General features: G+C 37.2%; 1 protein-coding gene across 1 annotated transcript in view; it reads left to right on the top strand.

Annotated features, from left to right (window-relative positions):
* Positions 1–25,601, top strand: part of DNAH5 (dynein axonemal heavy chain 5) — a 137,452-nt gene that overhangs the window by 82,024 nt on the left and 29,827 nt on the right. Inside the window, exons 50-61 of the mRNA XM_087736864.1 lie at positions 602–825; positions 2,350–2,545; positions 6,918–7,090; positions 9,751–9,881; positions 12,656–12,809; positions 13,581–13,848; positions 14,805–15,036; positions 16,627–16,741; positions 17,005–17,181; positions 22,629–22,832; positions 24,286–24,465; positions 25,379–25,516. Of these exons, the coding sequence (XP_087592990.1) occupies positions 602–825; positions 2,350–2,545; positions 6,918–7,090; positions 9,751–9,881; positions 12,656–12,809; positions 13,581–13,848; positions 14,805–15,036; positions 16,627–16,741; positions 17,005–17,181; positions 22,629–22,832; positions 24,286–24,465; positions 25,379–25,516 (2,192 nt within the window). The remainder of the gene's footprint in view (positions 1–601; positions 826–2,349; positions 2,546–6,917; positions 7,091–9,750; positions 9,882–12,655; positions 12,810–13,580; positions 13,849–14,804; positions 15,037–16,626; positions 16,742–17,004; positions 17,182–22,628; positions 22,833–24,285; positions 24,466–25,378; positions 25,517–25,601) is intronic.

Here is a 25,601-nt window from a genome sequence, read left to right as displayed (position 1 = left end):
TGGTAGTTGATTTTTCTTTGTCCCTCTGTTTAGAAACGTTATCATTAAAACTGACGCTTAATCCCCCTCTGATTTGCTTACCAGCACATTTTCCTTCAGTAATCACTCCCCACCTGCAACTTCATCAATCCATAAGTTTTTCAAGTCCAGTCACATCTCCAAATCTACTGGTATGCTAAGCGTTAGGAGGAATGGCATGAAGGCCCTTCCTAGTTTTCGTGGCAATGCTGGAGAACTGCTAAGGTGCTACTGGTGCTAAGAATGAGTGACTAATGGCTAGACTTTTACAAATGACAGGGTCATATTGGTCTCAGAGAAGAGGTTACCTATTCAAAGGCTGTGAAAGCTATTTTGGTAGACAAAAGAACATTTTTAACAGACAGTTAGTTAAGAGCTACATACCCAGTGAGCTGGTGGCAGAATGGTGGTAAGACAAGGCAAATCAAAATTTGAATGAAGACTGGAAGTCCATTTCAACAAATTAGAAAAGGCTTTGGGGATTAAAAAAAGAAAAAGAAACTTAAGAAGATTGTAGCTCTTGGTGTTGCACTAGTGTGTCTTAGAAAAATCTTTCATTTGGTGATTTTTTTTTTTTTCACAGGTGTAATTGGAGAAGGGCACTATTGTAGTGAGCGGGGATTTTCAGAAGATGTGAAGAAAACAGTAGCCAAATTGGTTCCACTGACACGCAGACTGTGGCAGGTTACCAAGCTAAAAATGTTGCCCACACCAGCCAAGTTCCATTATATCTTCAACCTTCGCGACCTCTCAAGGATTTGGCAAGGAATGCTGAACACTACATCAGAAGTGATCAATGAACCAAAGGTAAGTGCAGCGCATCAGTGCCTTTGTTATTATTAGTGTATAATTAGCGTAGCAAAAAGGATGAAGAGTCTAACTACTTGGCATTTGAGTTTGCTTTAGAAAAATACCATTTCTGATTAAAAAAGTTTTTCAGTGTTTTTTTGAGGCAAAGATGTTTTAGTCTAGCTTTTACAGTGCCAACTGAATTGATAACTTTGTTTCATAACTATAACAAAAAATGCTGCTTTTGACAGAAGAGGGTTTGCTTCTGTCTGCCTGTTCTATTACTGACAAATGCTAGTTTGTTTGAAAGAAGCGAGCAAAGAAAACTATGGGAAGCAATGAACTTATTTTAACCCAAAGAAAATGTGTATATATTGATTAAAAAAAATAAACAGTTCCTCTCTCCACTACTGTCTTGAGGCTTTCAGTCACTGCCTAATATCTGTCTAACAAATGATTTCTGGCTTGCGGCTTAAAAGGAAGAAGTAGTAATGAGTCATAGTGATATTTTTTTTTCCATAATCCACCTTTCTTCCAGAAAAGCTAAATACTTTATGCATCATTTCTCTTTTAATTATTTTAAGGAAAAGTCATTTAGTGTTTTGAGCACTGAAGCATGAAGTGCTGGAAAAGCAACGTTTATGGTAATCATGGAAAATTTGTTATACATTTGGGTTATATAATCACTTCATGTTTAATGTACTTCTCTAGTTGTTGAATAAGCTCCTGAATTCTACTACATCTAAAATTTAAATTTTAGAATTGATTTTAATTTCTGAAGCTAAAAATATACAGCACTAAGATGATTTATATTTATATATTTTCTCAATTAATGTCTTTTGAAGTATAACAAACAGTTGCTGGAAATCTGATTGTATAAATTTACATGTTAGTTCTGAGACTTGACATAGTATGTGTCATTTGTACTAAGTGCTGTAAGCTCAAACAAGAGGCCTTCAAGGAGTACTTGGAATTTTTTCTACTACTGTGTAGTAATAGTGTAGGATTAAAACCGGTGCTGCTAGGATTAAGAACCTCGCAGGTTTTCCTTCTCCATCCTATGACCAAACCGAAGGACTTTAAAGGTATATTGAATTTGGAGAAGGAATAATATAAACACTTATACATTTTTTTTTTTTTCTCCCACTACTTTGGATTTGGTATTGGGAGCTATTATTTCCACCCACTGTCTACTTAATGACCAGTTAAAAGCAGTTTATCAGTGCATAAACCTGCGTTAACAGGTATGGATATGGTTTTAGGGCTAGGGAAATAAAATCGTAATTCGGTAAACACACTCTGGTTTGGAATGCTGGATTAAGGCTTCCTTCTAGCACAGTTAACTGAATGAAAAGCTTAAAATGCTACTGGGCAGAATGGGAAGCTCAAGGTATCTCTCCTGAATAAACCCCCAAATACTAGTTTCTTTTCTAGTGTTAATATGATTTTTAAATAGATAAAGAAATAAAAGCATGTCTTTTAAATTGGCATAGCTTTGTTGCAGGCCTAATCTGACTGAAATGCTTTTTTTTTTTTATATAGGTACTGATAAAACTGTGGAAGCATGAATGTAAGTGTGTTATTGCTGATCGTTTCACAACCTCAGAAGATGTAAACTGGTTTGACACAGCTGTGGCAAAACTCATTGAGGAGGAATTTGAAGAAACAAAAGCTTTGCTGGATCCTGAAATTGATGCATTCTTTGTTGACTTCTTAAGGGATGCACCTGAAAGAACTGGTAAAGATGGACTCTGATAACCATGGAGATGGCAAGAATAGGGAAGGGGATATGATAAAATAGATGCTAATAGAAATATGTCTTAAAAATGCATAGTAAGTTTATGCATCAAGGATGGCTGTTCTGTCCAGTGACTTTGAAGGTAGTCTATGTTACCAGCTGTGGCACATCTTTATATTAATGGGATTTTTAAGCCTCTATTTATATCCAGGTTTTCTGTATAGAAGAGCCTTGTTTCCATTTCCATCGATGTAGTAGATAGACAAAACTGCCAAATAGTAAGCATGAGTCTATATTATTCTAAAATGATGAAAGAAGTGTGGTATGAATGACTTGAAGTGTTGGGGTTGCAGTACTAGATAAAGGGTAGCACTCTAGCTATCATCCCCTAGAAACCTTGTAATAGAACACTGGCTCTGGGCTAATCAAGTACTTCTTAGGACATAGCTGGTACATGATTTTGTAATAAATGAGTATTATTTCAAAATCTCCTGAATGCTAGTAAAACCTCTTAAATTATCCATGGCTTATGGATTATAACAATGTCTTTGTGTCTTTTAAATAAAACCACTGTGTCACTGACCTTGCTAAATGACCTGGGAATATTTGTTAGTTGATGCAGAAGAATAGAAAACAGGCGTTTGGGTTTTGGGGAAGGTCATTATTTAAGCCATTGGATGATTCAATTATCTGTGTTCATATCACTGTAATGATAGATAGTGGAGGCAATAAAAGGTTGGCATGAGTGGTCAAATGTCATTTAAATGTCGTCTTGGATAACTGAAGTAGTCAGAAGGCAGTGACAAAAGGAGAGTAAAGGATAGGAAATGTTTGATCAGAAGGAATCAAATAGAAGTAAAAAGCAAACTGGTGTGAGAAAGTAGTCAAATACATCCTTAAATAACTTGCTAAAATGGAGCAATGTAGAGAGGACTCAAATGTAAGTCAGAATACATACTGAGAGAGTGGAGTGACTTTTAATGCAAAAATTTGAATCCACACTAGAAACCGTCATGTTCAATTGAAAAATAAATGCAAAAAGAAGCATGTATTTCTCAAAATAACTTGCTTCCTGGTGACAGTTTAAATGTACCTGGCTTGTAATGTGCCTTTCAGCATGAAACTTCATCTAAATACAAAGTAGGAGGCCCTCATTTAGAAAGGGCATGTCCTTTCCTCAATATGTTTGTCAGAGCCTTGAGAACCCCTTTCTGTTTTGGGTTTAAGTGAAAAGAATAGCAAGTGTAATTTTGTTTTAATTGTCCCTTTAATAGAATTTAGTCTTGCCCATTATAATGGAAGTATAAGAACAGTAACTGGATTTCTGAGCTCTTAAATATATAAAAAAGTACATCTGACATCAATTTCAAATAACTCTGTGCTCAGGTTAGGGATACGTTTACATATACTCTCTGTGTCTCTTTGGGTTGTATAGTCACAGTGTATTTGTTCCTGACAAGAATACATGAAGACTTGAGATGAAGTAGCTCAAAGATCAGCTTTTAGATCTTAGCTTCACAGAAATTGTTAGTGGTGCTAGTGTTCTTGAGACGCTCAAACTGTTCAAACGTGTTTTATATCAGTTAGTTTTGACATTGCTATTTAGTACTCGTGAATTAATGTTAAAATTATTATAAATAATAAATAAATAACATTAATAATAAAACTTCAGGAACAGGATTAAGCTGATATAATTCTCTTAAATGGTTTGAAACTGTAAAAACGTCACTGTTTAACTCCTTGCTGTATTCCTTATTAGCTCCTTTATCAGTAGCTGAGTTATTTAAATGTCTCATTCAACTTATGAGAAACTTATTTCCCCCTGGAATACTGCTTTTGCTTAACTAGTGTTTTTGCAGGGTAAAATAAGAAATCGTTTAATTTAATTAGGTCTTAATCTAAAAGGGTGTTCATATATGCAGAAACAATACAGAGCTAAAGAATTCTGAAATTAAGGTGACTTCAGGCATACACAGAAGGACAGCTGAATGACAATTAATCATCACTTTATTTTGAGAGGTTTGGTTCTATGGTAAAAGGCAATTTCCTTAAACTGGTTTATATATATATATAATATATATATAGTTTGGTTTTTGGTGGTTTGTGTTTTTTTTATTTGGGTTTTTTTTTTTTTTTGCTTGGAAGCTGCATGATTATTGGACCACTGCTAATTTGTAAAAGTGAAGTATGCAAGAAGGAAATGCAGAAAAAATTAAAATGAGAAAAATATTACAGATACTATTCTAAATACGATACAGTTTGATTGCCTTTTTCCCCACCTTTACTTCCCTTTCCACTGACTTTACTAAGAGCTTTACTAAGTATTAAGGAAATACTTATTTTACTGAAAGTAGTTATTTCATTGATTTTAATTCCCCCAGTTAGAGATAATATTGTGAATAATATATTTCTTTGGTAACTAAGAGGAGGCTTAGCAAAACCGATTGTTAGTAATGACGGACCTATGGTAACTGGAAAAATATATCCTGCAGCATATAGATCATGAAATCTTGAAACTAATGGAGCTAGCCGTATGTAAATAAGAGCAAAATTCTACTGTATCTGCTATTATTTTTTGAGGAAAGCCAAACCAATCAACCAACCAACGAACCAAAAAACCCCATGGTGTCTGCTTGCTGGCACTCTTCCCATGAAGTTTGTCAGTTATTTGCTGATGAAGTATGGGCTGGATGAGCAGTGAGATGGGTTGAAAATTGGCTGAATGGCCAAGTGCAGAGGCTGGTGATCAATGGTACAAAGTCTAGTTGGAGGCCAGAAACTAGTGGTGTACCCCAGGGGTCAGTACTAGGTCCAGTCGTGTTCAACATCTTCGTTAGTGAGGTGAATGATGGGGCAGAGTGTACCTTCAGCAGGTTCCCAGATGACGCAAAACTGGGAGGAGCGGTTGGATATGCAAGAGGGTTGTGCTGCCATCCAGTGGGACCTTGACAAGAACTTCATAAGGTTCAACAAAGGGAAGTGCAAAGTCCTGCACCTGGGGACGAAAAATCCCATGTGCCAGTGTATCTTGGCGACCACCCATCTGGAAAGCAGCTTTGCAGAAAATGACCTGGGGGTGCTGGTGGACAGGAAGTTGAACATGAGCCAGCAAAGTTCCTTTGCAGGAAAAAAAGGCTAGTGGCATACTGGGCTGCATTAGAAGGAATGTTGCCAGCAGGTCGAGGGAAGTGATCTTTCACTTTATTCATTGCTGGTGAGGCCGCACTGGGAGTGCCATGTCCAGGTCTGGGCTCCCCATTACAAGAAAGACATGGACATGCTGGAGAGAGTCCAATGAAAGGCCACAAAGGTGACTAAAGGACTCTTCTATGAGGAAAGGCTGAGAGAGCTGGGACTGTTCAGCCTGGAGAAGGCTCAGGGAGATCTCCTCAATATGTATAAATACTACAAGGGAGGGTACAAAGAAGATGGAGATGAGCTCTTTTCAGTGGTGCCCAGTGACAGGACCAGAGGCAATGGGCACAAACTGAAACATGGGAGGTTCTCTCTGAACATCAGGAAACACTTTTTTACTGTGAGGGTGACCGAGCACTGGCACAGGTTGTCCAGAGAAATTGTGGAGTGTCCATCCTTGGAAGATATTCATAAGCCATCTAGACACAGTCCTGGGCAGCCAGCTCTAGGTGGCCCTGCTTGAGCAGGGGGTTGGACCAGATGACCTCCAGAGGTCCCTGCCAACCTCAACCCTTCTGTGATTTTATTTGCTGTGAGTGACAATTCTTAGTAATGAAGGGCATGTCACTTTTAAGCACGATTGATGCTCATGAATGGAAAGATGAGACAGCAGCACTATTTCCTCCTTTCCTTTGGGTGGTGAAGAGTTGGCAATTCCTTGTGGCTTTCAAATCACTCGATGAAACAAATGTATGCCTTTTCATAGTGAATAGAATTTTTTGTGCTGTGGTAATTATTCATTTTAGTAGTAGTTGTTTTTTTTCACTAGTGCAATGATTTAATCAACTTAGAGTGTTTTTCTTTTACAAAAAAGATTATTTGCAATTTTTAACTGCAGTATTTATTTACCTTCATTCTCTGGTGCTACTTTTGCTTCTAGCATCTAAGTTAATTTCAGTTTTTCATTATTCAGGTTTCAGATTTAGAGAAAGAAGGCCTCTTAGTTTTTGCTGCTTTTGTCTTTGAGAATTAAGCAGCTGAACTTACCATTCCTACCATTGTAGGCAGGGTATAGGCAGCACTCTCATATGTACACCTAATATGTGATATTATGTGTAATAAACCTAGTTCTGTCTGGTTAAAGAGACTTCTAATTACCTTCACTTACTCATCTCCACGTTGAGCCTTCATCAATCATTTAAACTGCTAAAGTTTTTTTACTTGCTTTTTGTTCTAGGTGAAAAATCAGAGGAAGTTAATTTAGATATTCCCAAAATCTATGAGCCAATTTATTCCTTTCATCGGCTACGGAATTGTTTAAATATGTTTTTAAAAACATATAATGAGAACGTCCGTGGTATTGGAATGGACATGGTTTTCTTTGAGGATGCTATGATTCATTTAGTCAAGGTACAGTTTTACTGGATTGCCATTTGTTGTTGTTGTTCACTTGCCCTCAGCACCTATGAGTGGAGGTATGCATGAATCAAGGTAAATTACTTCTAAAATTGAAGCTAGTAATTTATTGCTAGCAAATATTCTGTCTGTCACTCTGTGACTAGGTATTAAAACTCAATTTTTCTGAAAATGCACTGGATGGAACTATTCTTTCATGTCTATCTTTTATGCCTGGTGGGATCATGGTCTCAACTATTCTAACTCTGTTTCAACCTTTCTTCTTGTTAATTCTTCTGAGAGCCCTTCCTCTCTTTGGAATGAGTCAAATGAAATTCAGGTTATGATATAATTGGTTGCTTATGAAGGAGCAGACACAGCAGAGTAGGAATAAATGTAGTCTAGACTTCCTTTGTAGATCCACAGTATGCTCACTTCTTTTAAAATTCCTTTGAATATGGATTGAAGCTGACCATAATTTTTAGCACGGCACAGCTTGATAAGATTGTCCACACAGAATAGGCTTCATACAAAGGAGAAGGTTTTTTTTGTTTGTTTGTTGTGTTTTTTTGTGTTTTTTTTTTTTTTTTTTTTTAACTAAAAACCCTATTGTTTCTCAGTTTCACAGTGAGGCTATCTGTGTTTCTTATCATAAATTATTACGAACTGAATATTGGATTTTACCATCCTAACAAATAATATAATAAATATCAAAACAATTTAAATTTAAGTATAGTTGACAAACACATTGCAGCTGCAGTTTTCAGAATTTTTGGGTGGATTCTTGCCATTTCACAAAATTAATCCCTTTCAGTTAAGGTCTTCTCTGCAAAACGGATTATGTTCTGCTATGGATTTCTTTAGGAAAATTGTTAAATCATCATCACACTCACTAACAAGTTTCTTGTTTATTCTTAGTAAAACAAAATTCTATAAATTCAGGATCTATCCAAAAAAATCTTTTTTTTTTTTTTCTTTTTAGCTGAAGAGCAACCTGTCTTCACGAATTTCTTATTTGCGTAGCTAGATGCCAGATACCTGAAACGTTATTTTAACTTTCACTTGGATAAAATGAATATATAGTGCTTCTCTGATTCCATATTCTTGAAAGCAGCATTTACAGCTGTGCAGGTCTGAGCTGTATCCATTAGCTAGACTTGAGACACTTTCTAAGAGAAAGCTAGGTAAGCACAGTTAAGGTAATGCCTAATCTGAGCTGACCATACTATGCCTTGAATGAGTTAAAGCTGGGGAATATCTTAAACAGAGAACAAAGCTTCCAATTTACAGCTTGTGTGCCTCTGCCCGGAAAAGATGTACTAGCCATAATTGAAGTGATCAGCAATATTCCAAGGGTGGTGTGCAAATCTATTTTTCTTTCTCTGGTTAAATACTAAGTATGCTTAGAGTAAGCCTTCATACTTGATTTTATCTTTGCTTATAAAACATTAACCTATGAAAAATAGCAAATACGTTGCACTCAATATGTAAAAGACATGGGTTTAAAACTGCAGGAAATTGACATGACTATTTTTAATAACTTGGAAAAAAGTATGTTACAGGAAAGGCAAGTTAAATAGGTATCCCAGGCTGCTTATTGGCATGATGGAATTCTAGGGGATATTCAAGACAATAAAGAGAGCAGGAGCCAATAGTCTCTATCGTTGCTTGTGCAGAGGAGACCAGCTGCTAACCAGCTGGTTGGTATTACCTTGCCTTTGAGAGGAAAGTGGCTCTATGCTGTTCTGGAAATTAATGTGGGCTCTTCTGTATACTATGAGTATCTGTCCACGTGCAACTGATGGGGTGTGGAGCAAGTTTGTCTCCTGTGCTTAAAGGCATATTTTCACAGCATCAGGTAATGTCTTCTACCTGTTTTCAGATTTTTTGGCATTGTTTTTTGGCTGTGGACTGTGGGATGGGTGCTGCATGCAGTTCACAGTGCTGAAGTTTTTTTTGCTCTGAATTGCAAAGGGTCTGTTTGTTTATGTTGCACTGTCCTGAATTGAAGGGAAATGTGGAGTAGTAGGTAACTACTGCCTTTTGCTTTAAAAGATAAATAATGAAATTGGAAATAAAAGGAGATCTAGCTGGGAGATGTTGCACAGTGACCAAATATTCATACTGATACTGTGCATTTTTATAATCAAGTAAACTAGAAGCTTAAGAAGTTTGATTATAAAGGCAGCATTATTACCTGCTGCAGAGAATGGTGGGAGACCGGTTCTCCTGAATTTAACATGCTTGGGACAACTTGTCTTTCTGGGCACAATGAAGGGGCCCGAAGAGATGAGTCTTACTAAAGTTGTCCAGAGGGTATGGTATTGGGGAAATTATTATTTCCTTCCCAATTTTAATAAGCTGTCATGCCATGATAGCACATCACTAACAAATCACAGTTGAGATTTACTTGTGCTTTGTGGAAGTGTGAGGTGCAATTCTACTGATAATTGAAAGTTCACAGTGATGGAATCAAGTGGTTGCTATACTATTGGAAGGTTTACAGAAAATATTGCAAAGTGCAAATGTCCGTAGAATATAGAATCCCTTAATTAAACCTTAAAATTTCCATTTGTTCTGCATTTCTAATATAACTTTATTACTGCAGCAGCATAGGATTTTTGGGTGTGTAACTTTTACACATTGTAGCAACAAATGACTGTGATCTTACACAGATTTCTCGGGTGATTCGCACTCCTCGTGGAAATGCTCTTTTAGTTGGAGTTGGTGGCTCAGGAAAGCAGAGCTTGACAAGACTGGCATCTTTCATAGCTGGATATGATACGTTCCAGATAATGTTAACAAGGTGAGCATTAATTAAAATGTAAGTAAATAAGTACTTCGTGTTTGAACTCTTTCAATAAACAAAACAGGCTCCCAGTCTCTGCAGTGGGAGAAAGAACAAGCTGAACATAGGCTGAGCGCTGTTGCCTAGAGTGGAAAGAAATGAAAATCCTTTGAGACTTACTAAATTTGCTTGATTTACTAAAATAAGTCTGAGCTTTTACCATCTTTGGATCAGTAAACTGTTTTGTGTGTTTCACAGAATGAGAAGGAATATTGGCAGTGTCAAGTTATTTTTACTCTGTGTCTTTACACAGTACACTAAACTGTACTGAAAATATTTGTAGTTGCTATCTATCCATAATGCCTTTACGAGTTTATCTTGTAATATTTGAAATAACGCCTGTGTGAGGAGGTGGAATCCTCATCCCTGCCCATTAACTTGGTACACCTTATGTATATGTTAGTATTTTGACAGTCCTTTCCAAGTACATCTTGCCTTATTTCATATTGTTCAACCCAATGCAATTTCTTTTGGAGTAACTCACAAAAGATATAAAAAGTAAATTATAAATCCTTCTCTCAATATTTTAGAATATAAGCACCTCCCAAAGTGTCTGTAGGACAACTCAATGATCAGGAAATATTTCAGCATTCAAATGAGATGTAATTGTAGAGAACTGAAATTATTTTAATTCTTTTGCAGCTGTCTTGGCTGCAGAAGAAATTGTAGATTCACATGTGGGAATACCTCTTGGTGAGGGTCAGAGGATCTATCTGAAACAGCAATGACTCCAGGAGAGATTACAGTACAGTTGACAAAACAAGCAGTAACAAATTGCTGGATATCATTCACAAAGAATTGTGAAGCCACTAGAAGGTGAAATATTGAATTAAGAAAGTGGTGTGCAGCTTCCCAATTGAAGTTGCCTTGGCACTTGAGGGTCATAAGAAGGCCTATATAAAGCCCATGAAAAAAAAGTCTAGAGAAAATCTGGGGAACCCATACACCTGAAGGCTTGTAAACCCAATATATGCACCAGATGAATTAAAGAAACTATCATGAAGAATAGACTGAGTGAAGATTTGAATAAACATGATTTTAGGAAATACTCATCAACGATTCTGACAAAACATAACCCTGTCTTACAAACCCCTTGGAGTTCTCCAAGTTCTCAACAAGCAAGTGTAGAAGTTTGACCTGACTGATAAAATTAAACTCCATGCTTTTCTAACCTTAAATGTTTATCTAAAACACATCTAATAATTTGTGCCAAAATACCTCTGGGAAAAATTTTGAATCCTTCTTGGATAGAATCATTTGCTTTTTGTTAATCCAAAATTCCCTGTTCTGTGAGTTCTTAAAGATAATAATTGTTGAATTTTAATTTCATTTAATTCACCAAGGTAGATGATAGTCATATTGCTAACTCAATGTGTATAACTTAAAGTATTTTTTTCAGGTCAGTATTTTTGTCTAATTTTGAGTAATTAACTGAATAGCTCTTCCAATCATTATTTCCCCCTGCAGCTGAAACAAAAGGGCATAGAATATTTGTGTCTCCTCTGTGTCCATTTTTAATTTTGGGGGTGTCTTTGCTTTTGAAGTGTCTTATTTATAAGCACATGTATGGAACCTTATCTTGGTGATTATGATATCTTTGCTGAAACACAAAAAATTATCTTCTTAATCATCAAGAAAAAATTGTAAAACCAATGTATTTATTTCCTGAGCTCTTCCCTACTAATGAGGAACTATTGTACAATTTCTGATTCTTCAGGTCATACATGAGATCGTTATGGTTACATAAGAAACTCTTAATAAAGTTGCATGCAATCACTTCTCTGTTTTAATTCTGAGTGGGCATCCGAGAAACTTTTTGCACTGCTTTATCCAGCCAGAGAGATCATTCCAGTGTAACCTTGTATATTGGGTTTACATGGCAAGGTTTTGGTAGCAGGGTGTCTACAGGGGTGGTTTCTGTGAGAAGCTGTTAGAAACTTTCCCCATGTCCGACAGAGCCAGTGCCAGCTGGCCTCAAGACGGACCCTATGCTGGTCCAGGCTGAGCCCATCAGTGATGGTGGTAGCGCCTCTGTGATAACATATTTAAGAAGGAGAAAAAAAACCTGCTGTGCAACAGCAGCCAGAACAGAGGAGTGAGAATATGTGAAAGAACTATGCAGACACCAAGGTCAACCCACCACACCTTGTCTAATAATTTTTATGTTTTTTCATCTCTTAGTTTGCTGCTGCTCTCTTTCCTTTTTGTAAAATTGTGAGTGCTACCATTGGTGATGACCTTCACCAGAAGGGCCAACTAGTTTGAGTTTTTTAATTAGTCAATAAAATGTAAAGTATCTTATTGCATCTAGTACGACAGAATACTGTGAGACAGATGACACTTGTTTGTCTTTTCATTTTTTCTGGCAAAAGAGAAATAAATAGCATGATAAGACTTGAGGTTTGGGGGTTTTTTTTGTTGTTATTGTTGGCTTTTTTGGTGGGTTTGGGGTGTGGGGGTGTGTTTTTGGTTTTTTTTTTTATTATTTTTTTATTGATGTGGAAGGTGAAAAAGAGAGCAGGAAAGAGAAGAATGGATTACGTATTTAATGTGGGACTTCAAAATGAGTTCTGTCTTTCCTCCTAATCTAAATGAAAATTCCTGGACTTTGGCGCCTTGTTGCCTTAAATTCCAAAGGATTGTTTGCTACTTATGTTTGCTTGTTCTTTTTCTTTTAACTGGGAGCCCTTTTTAAAAGGAATGAATATTAGTACAACTGTCCTTTCTTGTAGATCATACAACACTTTAAACTTGATGGAAGATCTGAAACTCTTGTACAGAACAGCAGGACTGCAAGGGAAAGGCATCTGTTTTCTTTTTACAGACAATGAGATCAAAGATGAGTCTTTCTTGGAATACCTGAACAATGTTTTATCATCAGGAGAAGTAAGATGCCTTCTCATGATCGTTTTTCTGCTTTTTTGATTTTATAATTCTGAAGTAAAATAACCAAATTTATCTGAATATTCTTTTATATGTCAAGGGTCACACTTTCACAAACTAAAACTCAAGTGCTTTTATTCATTACAGTATTGTAAAAAATGGAAACGATCCATTATACTAGGTTAGAGTGAGACAAAGCTAATGTAAAATTAAAAATGAGCATCGTCATTCCATGCAGAGAAATTGCCTAAGTTAGACACTTTTAGATATGTTGACAAGCTGTCATGTACATGAGAATAGCTTAAAAAAATTGAGACTTGGGGAACATCACCGAAGTTTAACAAAATTGTCTGTTAAATTAAATATCTCATTAGTGTACAATTAGTTTTTGTATGCTAAATTTATGTCCAGAATGGATGGGATGGTTTATATTGCTTTTATTTAATTTATTTATTTTTTTTAGGGGTGTGTTTCAGAGAAATTTCTGCTAGTTATCAGAATATTAAGAGAAGAAAGCAAAGCCATTGTACATGGATTCTTTGTTTTTCACATGGGAGAGTGGCTTTTACTTTTAGAGCAAGTTAGATTTCAGTGTGTTTAATGGAATCACTTCAGTAAAAATTCTGGTTTAAAGGAGCGGGGTGGGTCCTAATAAATTCAGTGTCTGAACTGTATGTCCCTTCCTGAAATTCTATCTATTAAATGAACCTTATGCTATATGCTCTATTTGGATCATCTCATAAAGCGTGAAAAAAATCTTCCTTTTTCTCAAAGGTGTCAAACTTATTTGCACGTGATGAAGTAGATGAGATCATTAGTGACCTCATACCCACCTTCAAAAAGGAACATCCACGTAGACCTCCAACCAGTGAGGTTCTGTATGACTACTTCATGACCAGAGTCCATCAGAACCTTCATGTGGTTCTTTGCTTTTCACCAGTAGGTGAAAAATTCCGAAATAGGGCCCTGAAGTTCCCTGCTCTCATTTCTGGATGCACCATAGATTGGTTCAGCCGATGGCCTAAGGATGCTCTAGTGGCAGGTAGGTGTAGGTTTTGTCTTTGCAGATATTTAATTCTGTGATTGGTGGTCATGAAGTTGTTTTAATTGCTTTGAATTTTGCCAGCACACTGGCAGAAGAAACTTACTTGGTTCTAAAATTTGATATAGATGTTTTCTTCTTTAAAGCTTGCTGTATTAAACTGTTGAAATATTTCTAACAGAGGAAAGGATTTGAACACAGTTTGAATAAAAATTCCCCTTGAAGATGGCTTAAAGGCATTAGTAAAGACGATAAATACTACTAAAGAAAGTGGTTATTAGTGGCTGTGCCTGTGATCAGGCATACAGAGGAAGGCTGTGATTGCTCAGTCCGTGGTGGCTAGCAGCTAGACAGGTTCAGAGAGAAAAAGCAGTTGCACGCTTTGGAGGTGAAAGAATACCAGATTCTTGGCTATACTTTTTACTGAGCGGTGTGGAATAATGTTAAGAATCTGATGGTGGAGAGTAAAGAAGACTGGGGTGAAAAGAAGAAGCTGGGTGAAAGATGACATAGTATCTTGTTGATGCAAGGGGAAAGCATCTCCCATGTTACAGCTGTCAATAAGTTGATTGATAATTAGCATTTACATTTTAAATTAAATTTATAGAAAACATCAAGAAGATGAATCTCAGATTGCCAATAGCATTGTATAAAGACTTTACTTCCAGAGGTGTTATCTGCTTTGCAACTATTGCCTGGTGTAATCAATACCATCCTTTAGCAGACCACATATTGGATTCTGAAATGATAAAAATAAAATGCTATTTAAAGTTCAGCCACATACTGAGACAAATATATACGAGTAAGTGGTACACAGATAAATGGCAGATGAAGATTTAAATTAGATGAAATATTTCTCTTTGTCGTGGTATGTAGCATTTATATTGCCTTGTTTATAAGCTAAGAGTTTTTCCTGAATATTTACTTACATTTATGGTTTTTCTTTCTTTCCTAAGTATCTGAACATTTCCTGTCCTCATTTGATATGGACTGCACTGCTGATACAAAGAGGGAAATTGTGCAGTGTATGGGCTCGTTCCAGGATGGAGTGGCAGAGAAGTGTTCTGATTACTTCCAAAGATACAGACGTTCTACACATGTGACTCCCAAATCCTACCTGTCCTTTATTCAGGGATATAAAACCACATACAAAGAAAAGCGTGCTGAAGTGCAGACATTAGCAAACAGGTAAACTGCTCAGTTTACTACTGTCTTTCTGTAGTTTTCTTCCCCAGATAGGGTATATTCTGATATGCTTCATTTCAATGCATGGCTTGTCTCTTTGCACAGCAAAAGGATTTTTTTTTTTTTTGAGTTTCCTAAAATTGTGTAAATGTGTAACTAGATCAAATATCATAGTTGCTTTTGGCATTTAAGTTAATGACTATATATTTTTGGAGAGGGAAAAAGGGTAGTGATGTATGAAAAAGCAAGGTGGTGGGGAAAAAAGTGAATATAAATTATTCCCATGTATTTTTAATGAGTAAAAGAAAACATCTATATCTAATTTCATAATATATTCACAATAGCATTTAATTTACCAGAGAGCAACTTCTGTTTTCTTGCTAAACAGTTGTATCCTCCTGATGTGAGCAGGTAAGAAATACCCTTGGCGTTCTCGGTTTTGTGATCATAGAGCCTAATCTAGGCTGCTGAGGTTTTCACTTGTAGATTATTAAAGTGGTTTTGATATATTCATTCTCCTTTTAGATACTTTATTAAACTAATGAAGTCTATTTGCAGATTTATCTTCATGTCAGAAATACTCAAATAGAATGTAAAATTAGCATTTGGAACATCAATTGGTATCACCCTTAAGAAAAAATGTCTTCTCAGTTTTGAAAGATTGGTACAAAGAGCTGGAAGCCTTTAAGAAAGACTCAAACTAGTTTATTTCACTTTGAAACATTCTTTGGCTTCAAAGCCAAATTGAGTTAGAAATCTGTAGTTACATTATGGGTGAAGACTTGTAAAACAGAGAGGGCTGGTCCTGTTTTCTACCTTCTGATGCCTCAAATGTACCAGATTAGTTCATGCATGTCAATTTGTTTCACTTAACCTTAGTTGCATAGTCTGAATTGCTTTGGCAGGTGTAACTCATTATTTGCTCTGCTGTATTTGTTTACCAGTCCAAGTACTGCTTAACTTTTGCAATAGCAGCCTCTGTAGAGTCCACTTAAACTTGTTTGAAAAGTCCCAAGTGAGGACTTATATTTTGATAGGCAAAAAGCACTTTTGAAGGGGCATTTTAATGCTGAATGAGATAAGTGTTATCTTAATGCTCTTTTTCTGTTACTCTCTTTTGGTTGGTCTTGATTTCAATATTCTGATTTTCTTAGCCTTTTCAATATCCTCTTCAAACAAGAAACGGTGATTCGAGATATTTCTCAGGATTCTAGTGATCAGAAAATGCTTTCTGCTGTATAGAACTCAGTCCTTTGAGTATCAGGTTGGAGCTCAATAGGGACGGTGACATATGTGGAACCAACGTATAGGATTTTTATGCAATGATAAAAGCATACTGTTTGAGCTAGAAGTGAGTAAAATTTCAGGCCACAGACTCTCTTTATGTAGTTCTTCATTGTTCACTTTCTTGATTCTGAAGACATCGGACACTTGTGTGAAAGTTCCTGTGCAAGTTTTATTTTTGGTGTAAAACCTCTTTTGCTAATGTTTGTTCTGATTGATGTGATTCATTCTGTTGATGGAATAATTTGGAAAGCGGAGTGTAAATTACATAGGGAATTACATGCTGCTTATTTTCCTTTTTAACTCCAGAATGAATACCGGACTGGAAAAATTGAAAGAGGCCTCTGAGTCAGTGGCTGCTCTAAGCAGAGAGCTGGAGGTAAAAGAAAAGGAACTTCAAATTGCCAATGAAAAAGCTGACATGGTATGTACAGAATTCAAATTGTATTGCTGTTTGATGTTTTTGCTCTTTTTATTTCTTCTATTTTGAAAAGATTAATCACGTAAAAGGAAGTTAAGTGTTGGGAAAAAAGGGATCTTGGAAACTTATAATGGTGACAAAAGTAATTTTGTTTGAGTTTACTGGTTCTGGAATTCAACAGATAAAATTTTACAACAAAAATTAATACATTCTTCCAACTAGGTGTTTTCTTTAATATTTGGCATGTGGGTTTTCTCACATTATAGGTATTGAAAGAAGTTACTGTAAAAGCACAGGCAGCTGAGAAGGTGAAGGGTGAAGTTCAGAAAGTGAAAGACAAAGCTCAAGCTATTGTAGACAGTATCTCAGTTGACAAAGCCATTGCTGAAGAGAAGTTGGAAGCTGCTAAACCTGCTTTGGAAGAGGCAGAAGCAGCCTTACAGGTTAGTACTTGGACCATGTATAACATTATTTTACTGCTAAGAAGATGGGCTTTGAAAACAAATACAAGATTGCAGGTGCATCGCATAACTCATCAGTTGACAGAAAATGGATGCAAATAAATACACATATTTTGAGGCTTTTTACGTTCAGTTTTGTTTTCCTTTTTCCACCTGAGTACCAAACCCAAAATATGCAGTTTTTCAGAAAAGGGCAAGTTTTAACTTCCATTTGAAACTATAGTTTATATATGATGTGCTGCAGGTTGATATTAGACCAGTAACTGAATGTTGATACTGTTATAAAACAGCTTGTGTGCAATGAGTGAAGAAGTGCCTTCCATGTAAAAATAGTTATTATTCCATCCAAATCGAAACCTCCTGTTTTATTTTCAGTTTTCACCAATGAATTGCGTTTTGAATAAGTTTACTGATCTTTTCTGCCTTCAAAAAGGAATTTCTTTTTTCTTATGAGTTGTGCCATTACCCAGATTTCTAGCGTTCACCATGGGACTTCATGTCTTTCAACATACTCTTTTTGTAAAGCTTTTTTAATAGAGTGATAACACTGTGCCCATTTCTTCACATGATACATCATTAGTGTTGTGGTTTAACCCCAGCTAGCAACTAAGCACCACGCAGCTGCTTGCTCATTCCCCCCTTGGTGGGACGGGGGAGAGAATCGGAAGGGTAAAAGGGAGAAAACTCGTGGGTTGAGATAAGAACAGTTTAATAATTGAAGCAAAATAAAATAGAGTAGTTAAATAGGTAAAGCAAAAGCTGCACATGCAAACAATGCAAAGCAAGGAATTAACTAGCTGCTTCCCATCGGCAGGCAGGTGTTTAGCCATCCCCAGGAAAGCAGGGCTCCATCACGAGTAATGGTTACTTGGGAAGACAAACGCCATCATGCCTAACATCCCCCCCCTTCCTTCTTCTTCCCCCAGCTTATATACTGAGCATGATGTCCTATGGTATGGAACAACCCTTTGGCCAGTCTGGGTCAGCCCTCCTGGCTGTGCTCCCTCCCAGCCCAGCTGAAAAGTCCTTGACCAGTGTAAGCACTACTTAGCAACTATTTAGCAACAGCTTAGCACTACTTAGCAAGAACCAAAACATCAGTGTATCAACATTATTGTCATCCTAAACCCAAAACACAGCACTGTACCAGCTACTAAGAAGAAACTTAACTCTATCCCAGCTGAAACCAGGACAATTAGTGATGAAAAAAGATTTTTTTGTTGCTCTTGCATGGGATTTTTTTTTTTAATGTCTGTTCAGCTGTATAAGAGAATGTCCCTCAAGGCATTTCTGTTGTGAGCAGCAGTAGTGGGATCTGAAATAAACCTAATACCGGAGGCTAGCAAGGAGCTGGCATCTCAAGAAACAGAAAAGAAAGAAGGAAAAACCTGAAGGATAGATAAACCTCAAAGTTTGTTATGTAGATTTACTGGAAGTTTCTCCTTTCCACTTGAGAGGCTGCCAACAGTTGTGATGGTTAAAGACTATTGTGACGTTCCTTCAAATCAAAGTCTTCAAAATCTAGGATCATAGAATACCAAATTGGAAGAGACCTCAGGGATCATCTGGTCCAACCTTTCTAGCACGATCTAGACGAGATGTCCCAGCACCATGTCCAGCTGAATCTTAAACGTGTTCAGCGTAGAGTCGTCAACCACTTCCCTGGGGAGATTATTCCAATGATTGACTGTTCTCATCCCTGGGAGTAACTTGTACCCGTTACCCCTTGTCCTCACCATGTGACTCCTTGTAAAAAGGGAGTCTCCATCTTCTTTGTAGCTCCCCTTTAAGTACTGGTACATGGTGATGAGATCACCTCTAAGCCTCCTTTTCTCAAGCCTGAACAAACCCAGCTCTCTCAGCCTATCCTCATACGGCAGGCTTACCAGACCCTTGATCATCTTGGTGGCCCTTCTCTGGACCCCCTCCAGCCTGTCCACATCTTTTTTGTATAACGGGGACCAGAACTGTACACAGTATTTCAGGTGTGGCCTGACAAGTGCTGAGTAGAGAGGGATAATGACTTCTTTACCTCTGCCGGTGATGCCCTTTTTGATGCAACCCAGCATCCTGTTGGCCTTCTTGGCCGCAGCAGCACACTGTTCACTCCTGTTGAGCTTCCTGTCCAGCAGGACCCCCAGGTCCCTTTCCACGGAGCTGCTCTCTAGCCAGGTGGATCCCAGTCTGAGCTGCACCCCTGGATTATGTTTTCCCAGGTCCAAGACCTTACGCTTGTCCTTGTTAAACTTCATAAGGTTCTTGTTAGCCCGCTCTTCCAGCCTATCCAGCTCTTCCTGCAGGGTGGCTCTCCCTTCCAGAGTGTCTACTTCCCCACTCAATTTGGTGTCATCTGCGAACTTCATCAGGCTACACTTGATCCCGTTATCCAGATCACTTATGAAGATATTGAATAGCGTTGGGCCCAATATCGATCCCTGGGTGACCCCACTTGTGACGGGTTGCCAGTTTGAAAAAGAGCTATTTACCACCACCCTTTGGGTGCGGCCCGTCAGCCAATTCCTCATCCACTGCACAGACCACTTGTCCAGGCCTTAATGCATCAATTTCTCCAGGAGGAGGCTGTGAGGAACCGTATTGAAAGCTGTGGAGAAGTCCAGGTAGACAGTGTCCACCACTCACCCCATGTCAACTGAGCAGTTCACTTTATCATAGAAGGCCACCAGATTTGTCAGGCACGATCTACCCTTGGTGAAGCCGTGTTGGCTTTTCCCAGTCACGTGCTTCATTTGACTCGTGATGGCTCCCAGGAGGATCCGTTCCATAACTTTCCTGGGGATCGAAGTAAGACTGATGGGCCTATAATTACCCGGATCCTCCCTTGAGCCCTTCTCGTAGATAGGGGTAACACTCGCCTTCCTCCAGTCCTCTGGGACATCCCCTGATCTCCACGACTTCTCGAAGTTTATAGAGAGTGGCCCCCCAATGACATCAACCAGCTCTCTCAACACCCTTGGGTGGATGGTGTCAGGGCCCATTGATTTGTAGGCATCAAGCTCCTGTAATGATTCACATACTAGCTCCTTCTTCACTGATAGTGAGTCTATGTTTGAATTCTCCTGGATTTTTGTCCCCAACGCCTGGGATCCAACAGTGTTGGTAAAGACAGAGGTGAAGAAAGTGTTGAGAACCTCTGCCTTTTCAGCACTGTTGGTGACTGATTCACCTCTACTGTATCCAGTATAAGTAAGTTTTCATGGATCTTCTGAATGTATGACTTTACTTTGAGGGAGAGGTGCTTAACAATCGCTGACTGTCATGATTTTGAAGGGCAGAGTGGAATGTCTAAATGAAGACTGATGACATGACAGCTGAAAAGAGTGGGATAAGAGAGCAGGTCTGGATCATAAGATCCTGCAACTTAGCTACAGGAGAAAGGTAAAACAAATAGAACCCAGAGGTGGGCAAGCATTCTGACAAGTGCATAAACAAACAATGCTAACTGGGCAGTGTCTGAGGTATGAAAAGAGCACCAGTGTCCTGTCCTGCATCTTAGAATCATAGAATTATTTAGGTTGGAAAAGACCTTTAAGATCATCAAGTCCATATTATTACAGCTTACTTTCTGGTTTTGGCTAAAGTTACCAAACCAAAACAATGCTGCTGCTCTTGAAATTTTGGATTCTAATAAACAAAAATCTGATTTTAAGGAAAAGCTGCACTAGCATTATTGTGAGACTTCGCAATGGGGAAAGGTAGTTGGGCTTAATCTTGAAATTCTTCCATGTGCTATAATAAATTGCTTTGCCTGTGCCTAAAGGGGAAAGGAAAACTATCATAAAAGCAAGCCCATCAGCATGAACACCTGTATTCTCAGTGTGCATTCATTCATTCAGAAACTCCGTTAAGCAAGAAAATTCTCTGTACGAGTCTGTATAGGGCTGCATCTTTCAGAAAATGAATCTCACAGTCATTATGCATTTGCCATCTTCTCACTAGGGATTCCCATAATGGAATTCTGCTTGCAGTGTAGATAAATGTCTATTAAAATATTTGACAAATACAAAGGTCGCTTCCTAGATAAAGAAAATTGGTTATTTTGCTCCATTTTTTTACATATTTTAGGACTGCTAAATGCTATGTTAAGAAACAGATAGGTACACAACAGTTTATAAGCATTTTTAAGCATTTAGTGAGATTCATTTTTTAAACTTTGAGTAAGAATTGTCAAAGTTCAATAAGACTTAGTTGCACTTTGCCTTGCAATAAAAATAGCACATTAAATGCATAACTAGAAATATATAAATAAATAAATGGAACTTAAATGTAACTCTTTTGCCACAATTTGGATGGTAGCAAAAAAGGCTGGGCTGAATTTCCTAAAGGTTGCTAAGAAATACTGGTTAAAGTTTCCATGCAGATATCTGGAAAAACTCTGCCGAATTATCAGGTGCACACTGAACCCAACAAGCACCAAAACATTGAAGGGAAACAGAAGGCAGGCAGAAGGAAGGTGATCAGGATAATCTGCAATAATTTGCAATCCCTTTCTTGAAGTATAAACACAAGTAATTAAAATCTTCCTTTATGAATTCCCAGTGAGGCATGTGCTAGGCTAGAAGCAAGGTGTCATAACTCCTGCAATAACCTGTTGGTTACTGTTTGTCACTGTCACGTACTCAGGCTGATTAAACTCCCTGTGAATAGGCAAAGCTTCTGATCCAAGTTATGTTTGTTATAGGAGTGGGCCTGCCCATCAGCCATTACCATTGTTTAGTGTTTTTTTACTCTGTGATGCAGTATGCACTACTGCTCAATTCAGTGCTTCTCTAAGGAGACATCTGCAGTAGACTTTTCTGATAGTCCTTTTTGATTCATAATGTACAGTAGAGTTCTGAGGTATAGTGTTAGATTTGCACCATAGGTTTACTTGGCCTTACTTAATAGGGCCTAGGTTTTCATACGTTATTATAATTAATTTGTTTTTCCTGCAGGCCTGCTTCTACAACAGGAACATTCCCAGTAAGATGAATCGGAAGGTGCAAATCTATATGTGTATCAGGCCTTCTCACTGTTTTCCTTAATTCACCTTCATTTGCTAATTATCAACAAAATGTATTTTCCTTTCTAGACTCAGTTTCTGGTCAGTAGGTTTGCATTTAAAAAAAACAGGTAAAATTTCAAGACGTTTGTGTTTTGCTCTTTGTTTTGTCAAAAATGTGCATGGTAGTTTTTAGCTTCTAGGTGCTGCTGTAGAGGTAGCCGAGTTTTCCTAGTAGTTGCTAGGAGGTGGTAGTGAAAATCTGAGGGTCCTTCTAACTTCATGTTTTTAGAGGTAAAATTATTTTAAATCAAAAATAATATGAATAATTTTTTTCTTCTCCAATGGAAGCTGTTGGTGAGCTTGTGCTCTATGTCTTATTAAATAAGCCATAACAGTAATTGCTTTACCTTTTGATTTAAATTCATAGACAATAAAACCTGCAGATATTGCCACTGTCCGCACACTGGGACGACCTCCTCACCTCATTATGCGTATCATGGACTGTGTGCTACTGCTCTTCCAGCGAAAAGTGAACAATGTGAAAATTGATCAGGAAAAGTGCTGTACTATCCCATCATGGCAAGAATCTTTGAAACTGATGACAGCAGGGAACTTCTTACAGAACCTACAGGTGCTCGTGCAACTTTCTTTTTGATATTTTTTTAATTTAAGAAAATAGGGGACAGGGTTTTCTCTGATGTTCACAGGAGAATAAATGCGCAAGGGGAATCAGACACACAATAGATCTGAAATGTTAAGGGCTTAAAAATAAGTACGTCATAATGAAATAAACTTGAATCCTTCTGGCAAAGTCAGGTCATAAATCAATTATGGTTTCTCCTAAGTAAGGCAATGAAATTACTTTCAGTGACAAATGATTCAAAGCTTTAAGCATTTGGTTTGAATAGCCATTACTTATCTGTTTCATTAAAGCTGATAGAAAACATATTTTTTCTGGTACCTAACATTTCATTAATTTTCATCAATGCAACTTGTGCAGTGGCTTGCGAAGGAATAGTTGATTGTTAGGATGTACAAAATCAGATTTTTTTGAAATTTGGGATTTTCAGCTCCTTAGCATGTGTCTAGGGAAATGGGAAGAGTAACTAGTGAATAAACCCCTGTTCATAATTTAAACTAATAATATTATGATTAATCTACTCAGAAATTGTACCTTGTTCTGCCCCACTGGATGTTATTATATTTGATTTCTGCATTTTGAGGAGCTTACTTAATCTGTCTCTGGTCCAGTGGGAAATCACAGATGGCAGGCTTGACCAACTTTGTATGGTTGGTAGTGCTATGGATGCTATTTGTGTAGTATTCACATTGCATCTACTTGTAAGAATTTTTAATTTACTGAAGGGCTTCAACATTTCATTGCTTGTGCATAAATAAACCTATTTGCGCTTCAGGGAACAACTATTTTTCAAGCTCATCAGTGATGGACTTTCATTATACCTTGTAAATAAATCTTTAAAGGCGGCCAAACTTATATAGAATATTTGACTATCAAAATAAATTTGAGGGAGAAAATTGAGAGCTTTTGGGATGAAAAATGGAAGAGATTTTTTTTTTTGAGAAAAGAGAAAAATAAAAAAATAAAATAAATTCTTAAAATTGAAACACATTCCACTAATAAGAGATAAGGTAATTTAAGGAGAAGATAGCTGGCTTGCCCTTTGAAAGGACTGTCTTGTAGAATGTATGTTTATGAGCCAGAGCTAAGCTTTTCTTTTTCTTTTTGAAGATTGTTAAGTTACTTATTCACTATTAAGGAAAATGGAATTTCAAGCAGAATATCAGTGATATTTTGTATCAACAATTAGCTGTGTAATGGTAATGGATAGCATAAGATAGCAAAGACCATAAATGAAGGCAAACTTTTTTCCATTTTGTAAGAATATAGAACAGAGTGGAATGACTTTGGCAAGCTCTCAAAGGTGCATGAGACAGAGAACTTCATATTAGCTGTTTGTAAGTAACATTTGTGATCTTGGTAGTGTTCTGTGTATGCTGAAGTACATATATGTATAGTTTACATATATTACGTACATTATGTATATTGAACTTTTTTTTTTTAGCAATTCCCAAAGGACACAATTAATGAAGAAGTGGTAGAACTTTTGAGCCCTTATTTTGAAATGGTGGACTACAACATTGAGACAGCTAAGAGAGTATGTGGGAATGTTGCTGGCCTTTGCTCATGGACCAAAGCTATGGCTGTATTTTTTTCCATCAACAAAGAAGTATTGCCTTTAAAGGTAAGTCTGTTAATCAGTGGGAGGCACACAAACACCCTTAGCTCCTTGTCCTCCCTACCTGTGTGCACTTGAAGATTTCATCTGCTGGAAACATCAGCTGCCTAATTCAACTGGTGCATGCCTCTGTAGGAATTTATTCTCTAGAAAATAGTAACTCTACAGTAAAATATATTTCGAATGTACTACCACTTGTAAGTTGTCAAAATTAAGACAGAGATTGTGAAGTTTTATGCCTTTGGGCCCCTTCTGAATGGGGTTGAAACAGCTTTCATCTAGTTTAATTTGCTACTGTAATTGCTTTACTTTAATTAAGAATTGAGTAGGAAAAAACTCAGGATCTGGTTCTTTTAAGGTTCAGGATCTGAGTTCATAAGACAACCGTACAGAGACTCTGTTCATAAGTGTTATTTAGAGAAAAACAGGCCTAAATAGTTGTTAAGAGGTAAGAATGAAAGTCAGGAAGATCATGGTCAGGCACGATTTTAACATAGAATAGCTTGTATTTATAATAGGAATGACCAAGAGGGAAGCAAGATTTTTAGTTAGAGGTAGTATCTTTCACTAGACAAAGCATATTGGTTGGAGAAATCAAATAGGCTTCTAGTGGCATCAGTCTTTTTTGCAGGCCAGATCAGACTAACTTTTGTGTCAGATGGAGAATGGCTGGTATTCCCAGAAGTTTTTCTAATTATGTTTTCTAATTGATGTTAGACCAACTGCTTAACTGCAGCTACCTGCAATAAGAAGTTACTTTGTTGTAAAATTCAAACAAAAGGTTTTAGTGAACGATGAAATCTCTACTGAGCAGTTTGATTTTGAAATGTAGTACAGTAAAACTCTTTGAGGTACATTATAGCAAATGCTTTGAGATTTTGTATGTATGAATACACTTTTATATTTGTATGCTTCATAGGCTAATTTAGCAATCCAGGAGAATCGACTAACCACTGCTATGCTGGATCTGCAGAAAGCTCAAGAAGAACTAGGTGCCAAGCAAGAAGAATTAGATATTGTGCAGGCAGAGTATGAAAAAGCAATGAGAGAAAAACAGGTGAACTGCTCTTTACAGAAAAGAAATTGCCACCCGTACTTTAAAGAAAACTTAATGCATTCTCTCAGTTTCACTATTAATCCTT

This window comes from Nipponia nippon, unplaced genomic scaffold (assembly GCF_047370975.1).
Source record: "Nipponia nippon isolate SJK-2023a ecotype South Korea unplaced genomic scaffold, ASM4737097v1 scaffold_1, whole genome shotgun sequence".
Classification (NCBI taxonomy): Eukaryota; Metazoa; Chordata; class Aves; order Pelecaniformes; family Threskiornithidae; genus Nipponia; species Nipponia nippon.
The sequence above is the reverse complement of the archived record's forward strand: the minus strand, read 5'-3'. Positions and strand labels throughout refer to the sequence as shown.